This window comes from Cebus imitator, unplaced genomic scaffold, assembly GCF_001604975.1.
Source record: "Cebus imitator isolate Cc_AM_T3 unplaced genomic scaffold, Cebus_imitator-1.0 Scaffold282, whole genome shotgun sequence".
In the NCBI taxonomy this organism is placed as follows: domain Eukaryota; kingdom Metazoa; phylum Chordata; class Mammalia; order Primates; family Cebidae; genus Cebus; species Cebus imitator.
Window position 1 is genome coordinate 2871519 of NW_016107597.1, and position 6732 is coordinate 2878250.

General features: G+C 39.8%; 1 protein-coding gene across 1 annotated transcript in view; it reads right to left on the minus strand.

Annotated features, from left to right (window-relative positions):
- Nucleotides 1-3293: 3293 nt before the first annotated feature.
- Nucleotides 3294-6732, minus strand: part of NR0B1 (nuclear receptor subfamily 0 group B member 1) — a 5219-nt gene continuing 1780 nt past the window's right edge. Inside the window, exon 2 of the mRNA XM_017501622.2 lies at nt 3294-3647. Coding sequence (XP_017357111.1) covers nt 3403-3647 — 245 coding nt within the window. The 3' untranslated portion in view covers nt 3294-3402. The remainder of the gene's footprint in view (nt 3648-6732) is intronic.

Here is a 6732-nt window from a genome sequence, read left to right on the forward strand (position 1 = left end):
ATGAAAGAAAGAAAGAAAGAAAAAGAAGAAAGAAGGAATGAAAGAAAGAAAGAAGGAAAGAGAGAGAGAAAGAGAGAAAGAGAGCAGAAGGAAGGAAGGAAGGAAATAAGGGAAGGAGGGGAGGAAAATCCACCATAGCTATTTCCTGAAGCTAGCTGCTGCTCTCCTCCTCTCCCCCTGCATCCCAGCTGGGTTCTCCTGGCAGCTGTGATGTGAACCCTGTAAATGGCAAATTTACTGCTAGGGATTTTAGTAAACTTGTAATGAGAAAAAAACAGGAATTTTAATTCACAGCTTTGCATTCGTGGCTATTGCATGTGTACGTATGATGAAAATTGATGTAAAATGTTACGTGCTTATAATTTCATAAATGCTTGAAGGGTCATCTCAATCAGGAAAAGCTGCAAAGAAATAAAAGTGTTAAAGAAACACAGGTCCCTTGATTTTTTGCCAGAGGTGGGCGGATTGAAATTTATACTCTTGGTATTGGAAACAAGGCTCAATAATGGATGGTTTTGTTTTTGCTTTTTTTGGCCATAATTTTGTCTATCGGAGCCTCTGGAAAAGGGAGCCATCCTGCAAATGAAGACACATGTTGGGGGTTTTCAAAGCAGGTTTCGGAGGGTGGGGAGTTGTGGAGTTTTGTTTGTTTTTGCCAATAAGATCTTGTGAAATCAGATTTCTGACCCTTAGAGGCTGAAATTCTAGCCTGACATGCATATTTTCACATGGGTCAATTTGGACAACCTGACCTAACAGGGTAAAAAAAAGTCCTTAGGAACAGCCTAGCCTATTACTTGGATTTGAAACATAGGCATCTGGCCTACAGCGTCTTAGCTTTGCTGCAGCTGCTGAAGAAAAGCCTGTAGCTTTTTTGCAATACTGAATTCACAGATCCTAATTCCCTAGAACTGACTCTAAGCTGAAACTTGATACTGCTGGCTATAGGCTATTTCAATTTCAGCACTGAGCTATGCGGAACTGCAAGTGGGCACAGACTCAATGAACAATTCAGTCTCTGGAACTGCCACAAAATTTAAGACATCCCTGTGGGGTCACAGCTATAAAACAGCATGGATGCTGGCTCACCATCTGGGTCATCTGCAGGTGCCCTAGAGAAAATGGCTTGTTCTCAGATGGGACCATTAAAAATGGAGCTGATGATCAACTTGATATTTCCAATACAAGAGCCTGATTGCATCCCTAACTTGTGATTCCAGCGGAAAGCTACAATTTAGGGAAGGGCACACCACAGGCTATGTGACCCCTCTGCCCACCCCTGATAGATCAGACTCTTAGGGTTGTCTCACGGCTGTTGACTTGTGTTCCACTTTCCAGGTTAGTTGCAGTTTGCAACAATGGACAGATAGCCTGACTTGACTTCCCTTGTCTTTCTCCTGTTGTACACACCTTAGTAAGGCAGTTTCATCATCCAACGCAGCTGTCCTCAGAAAGGGATTTATTTTTGCTAGATGTTCACCAAATAAATGATCAGGAAAAAAGGCATGGGGGATATGTAAGCCCATTTTGAAACAATATTGAAAATCAGGATTTTGCCCTGACCACTTCCTGAACATGATGTGTCTTCTGATTAAGTTATATTAAAACGTTATTCTGTGAAAATGGTTTTGTCCCTCTTACACACAATCCTTCCAGAAGGTCTGGGTGAAAAAAAAAAAAGAAATGATTAGGAAAAATTTCAGTGTTAGGATTATTGAATGGGGCACATTGATTTTGTAGCAGTCAAGAAAAACAACCCTGACACCTGGGAAGGCTCAGGGGAGGAAGTAGGGCATTAATGATTTTTGCTTTTTGGAACTGCTGCTGGAAGCTTTCCCTATTTTCGAAGAAAACTCTTGTGCTGCCTTTGCAAGTGCTGCAGGCACGTTGGACTCAGACCAAGGACTGAGCCTAACATGACAGCATGACTATGAGCCGGCTGCAGTGGGCCAACTCCGACTGCATGTCCCCACAGAACATGCCCAGATGCCATCTACACTCGACAGACAGATGAAGTAGTGTCACTGACAGAACTATTTGAGACTGACAGCCCCAGGCAGCCCCTCTAAAACCAGGGACTGAACTGAATTACTTTCACTGGACTGAATACCTTGGGGCAGGAGGCACCACGATGGGAGGCCACGCTGGGGGCTGCCTGACTAATGCATATCCTGTTGGAGTGCCCTAACATTTTTAGCGATTTGTTTGTAGAGGACCACGTGAGCCCTCAGGGATTATGTGTGTGTGTGTGTGTGTGTTTGTGTGCACTGTGACTATCATGACACTTGCTTTGGCCCTACTGCATTACTCTGAGATCCTGATTTTGAGGCCATGTCCATAGGACTCAGCAGACTGCCAATGGGGTCTGCACAAAAGGAAGTTTAAGACTTCCTGCAATGGGTTATTACTCTACACTAGACATACTCATTAATAACAGGCAATTTATTGCCAATAAACACATAGACATGTAGTAGCCTAGATTTTATCTGGAGACAAAGAAAAACTAGTTCTATGGAGTATAATTAAAGGGGCAGCAGGTGCTAACAATAAAGTTGTTTTATGATTTCATGCTATGCTTGTTCAATACACCAGTTACAAACATTAGTGGTTTTATAATGATGTTGGGCTTTCTGCAACTATAACCCCTCCTTATAGAATATATGTTTCCTGTGGAATTTTAATTCCATAACTGTGTACAAAAAAGATCCCCCAAGAAAACAGAAAATCTCCTATTTCACTTCCAGGTGCCTTTATAATTACAGATTACCTCTTGACTCCAGTTGGATGCAAACTGGAGTCGAGAGTTAATCTGTAATTATAAAGGCTCCTGGAAGTGAAATATCTTCTGGAAGTTGCTCCATCTTCATTTCCACTTCCATCAGTCTTCCATACAGCTCATGGAAGTGGAAATGAAGATGGGGCAAAGTGATCTCCCACTGATACTGGCACATAATTACATTCAATGTCATGATGTTACTTCCAAAGATACCTTTTGCTTATGTTGGTGAGATTTTAATAGTTTTTGAAGGCTTACTTAAACCCTGCTAAAACTTTTTTCAATCAAATTAATGGAAGACCTTAAAATTTATTACAACAGTATGTACAAATTTGATTTTAGCAGGTTCCATAAAATTGCTAAACTTGTGAAAATAGCTTATTAGTGTAGTACCCTGCTATTTTAAAAAAAGATATACAGAGATATGTTACCTGTTGACAAATGTCTTCTTTATGGAACAGAGACATGTGTAACTGTCTTTAATAAAAGTATTTCTTTAATTGAATACAAAATACTCTCCATGTAAAAATAATAGGAAAGTTTATTTTACAATATTTTACACTCTCTTGCCCACAGCTGTTTATTCTTCCCTCATGGTGAACTGCACTTCTGTGGCCCACGTGCCTTTATAACTTTGTACAGAGCATTTCCAGCATCATATCATCCATGCTCACTGTGCCAATGATGGGCCTGAAGAACAATTCAGCAATGACATTGGCGTTGATGAATCTCAGCAGGAAAAGGGCACTATTCAGTTCGATGAATCTGTCATGCTGCCCTCTGTGCGTCATCCTGACGTGTTCACTGAGTATCTGCTGAGTTCCCCACTGGAGTCCCTGAATGTACTTCACACACTGCAGGCCCGGCAAGTCTGGAGGGAGAAAAATTTCTTTGTTATAAAACAGCTCACCACAGACTGCTTTGCTAGCTTTTTAAAAATATCCAGTTCTGTCTCTTTCCAATTAAATAAGACCTCAAGCTTCCTGGTTAAAAGGGTAAAATGCCAAACCTGTCTAGGTTTTCAGAAGCAGCATGTCCAAGAATGAAATATCATGTGATCATTCTTACTTAATATTCACTATGTTTGTATGGACATGTTTGCAAATACACTGGCCATGAGCCAACAAATGCACACAATTTAATATGACAGTAGAATATAGTTTAATGAATCATCACTCCAGCTCATTTTCTATGCAAATATGAAGAAGTTCATGATATTTCAAGAGGTAAGCACTTTACCTATAAGAAACAAGCCATGATAAACAAGAAGTGTTGCCAGATGACAAATGTTTTTACTGTTCTTCCTTTAATCTCCGACCATTACACTGATTGTTCAGCCAATGGTGGTAAACTTCACAGCCACAAACTTTGATACCCAGTTTCATTTTATCTGTTTGCCTGCAGGCCAATATTAGTCTAGAGACCTGCATAATTTGAAAGCTAACACTGGCCACTTAGCTCACTGTACCATGATTTCTGTATTGGGGAAAGCTTTGAAAAAAAATAAAAGAGTGATTCTAATGCGTGTTCCAAAAGATTCTTTTCAAAAATATCAAAGTAAGAAGTTTTTGAACATTGTTACAGTCATTAAAAGGTTAAAAATAAACACGAAAACATCATGAATTGCACCATGATTCAAAAATAACTTTTGTAATAGAAAACACATGACCTTTTGCAGTACAGTGCAATACCTAAGTAAAAGTAAATGAAATACAATGCAGGAAAGTTTAAGTGCATGTAAGTTTTTACAAGAAAAATAATAAGAGGAGGCTGCTTTGGAAGGTCCTGTGACTTTCCATGATAATAATATTATTGCGAAGTTCTTTAACTTGTATTCAAGTAACTAGCAATTGACCACTTGGTTTAAATGATGTTAATGATGATTGCAATCATTTTCCTTACCTTTTCCTAAAAAATTCAACAGAAAAGTATTTGAAAAGCACCATGCTAATCATCACAGAGCAGCAGAAGCAGTGTTCTTTAAAATAATAATAATAATAATGGCAATAGGCAAGAGGCACTCCTATTATAGGCTAATATCAAAACTCATAAATAAAATAAGAACAAAAATAAAGCAACAATTATAATCCATATTCCAATTTTGATTACCCCAGTTCACACATTATCATCCCCTTCTACCTGCAGCTCAAGATCCAGGCTTAAGACCCAATTTTCTTGTGTTTGAGTTCCATCGATGAAAGTAGGAAGAAGCTTGTATGAAACTCTATCAGAAATCTGAAGTTTCTCTTGGTCTAGATTCATGGCTTGTGAAAACTTCATCTTGTGAATGCCATCTTACTTTTCTCTGTGTTCACAATATACCCCTCTACCTTCCCCCCACCCAGGTGGTCCCCCCCTACACACACAAACTGGCCTTCAAAATAAGTTCAGGGAAGAGAAAACTCAAATGGACTCCACAGTTTTATATCTCGAGTTTGAACCCATATAGGTTTAAGCTTACACATGGGATATACAGAGGATAAACAGCAAAGAGAGGCCACACTCTTACTAGGCATTACCTTTCTCCCAAATGTAGGTACATTTGTGTTTTGAACACCCCCAGCTTAGCTGGTTAAACTCATATTGAGACAGGATTAGGAAAAGTCGACCAAGAATAAGGAAGAAGTATGTGTGTGTGTGTGTGTGTGTGTGTGTGTGTGTGTGTGTGTGAAGTATATAAAACAGGGTCAAAGAAAAGAGGGAAAGTATTGATACTGAAACCATTGCAATGTAAATTTCTGGAAGCTGAGCCCCTCTCACCTTCATATCCCAACAGGACAAGGAACATAGTGGATGATTAAAAATGGCTGAAGGAGTATGGAGACTGTTTTCTAAATTATCTTAAGAATCATCTGGGACACTTATTATGAATGCAGATTTGCAGACCCTGGGCCAGAGCTACTGAATCAGAATCTGTAAGGCAGGAGCCTGGAAAGACTTTCATCTATTCCCTCCCACCCCCAGCCACACACACAAGTACTTCTTATGCACAGGCAAGTTTGGAAAACAATGGTATAAGCAAAAAGATAACCTGTAATAGTCACTGGGGTGAGCTGAGGTCTCTATGTCATGAAACTTGAAGTTTGAATGAATTATTATCCCACCAAATACTTATCTATACACTTTCAAAAATGCTAGGCAGAGGGCAGGAACATAATCACAGACTCCAGCATCAGGAAAAAAAGACACAGAAGGAGCATTATAAAAACTATCCCAACTCAAGTTGCCTGGAAAATTTTGTTCCCACTTCAATCATTTGAAAGGATGTTGGTTGAAGATGATTCTAGCAGTGAGAAACACCCAAGACAAGGTGCCTGGCTATCCAGGGAGATGTTCCTCCAATGATTTTGGTTGCACTCTGTGGGGCAGTATGTCTAGCACCCAACAGACAGCCTGAAAGCTTGGTGTAGCCAACATCCCATTGGGCCCAGAAGATAGGACACTCAGGTTCCACAACACACCAGCCATTTACTTTGGAGTAAGGTCACTTGGAACCTTGGGACCCAGCTACCTACTCAGTAAAATGGGGTGGGGGAAGGCTACAGAGCAAAGGGGGTTGATTAGGAGGTCTCTAAGGTCTCTTTGAATTCTAAAATACAGTGCTCCTGCTCTCAGTTCCCAATGTGTCTTTTTTTTCTCCTATCCCTTTACCAACCTGATATTATTCACAGAAATTTGGAGGAAGGGATAGTCCAGATGCTTAGGACCATACAAATATCCATTCAGAGGCAGGCCCATGAAACACTACATTCAGTGTCCTGCCTGACAGTGTCCCTAGAGAATGGTGTCTCTATGGGACCTTTTAACAAATGTTTCCTTTTTTGCTAGCCTTAATAGATTTCCTCCCCCCAAAAAAGGTTCTAGTAAATTTCAGAACGGGGTTTCAGAAATAGATGTTGCAGAATCTTCAGTGAGCAAAAGCTTTTTTTTTTTTTTTTTTTTTTTTTTTTTTTTTT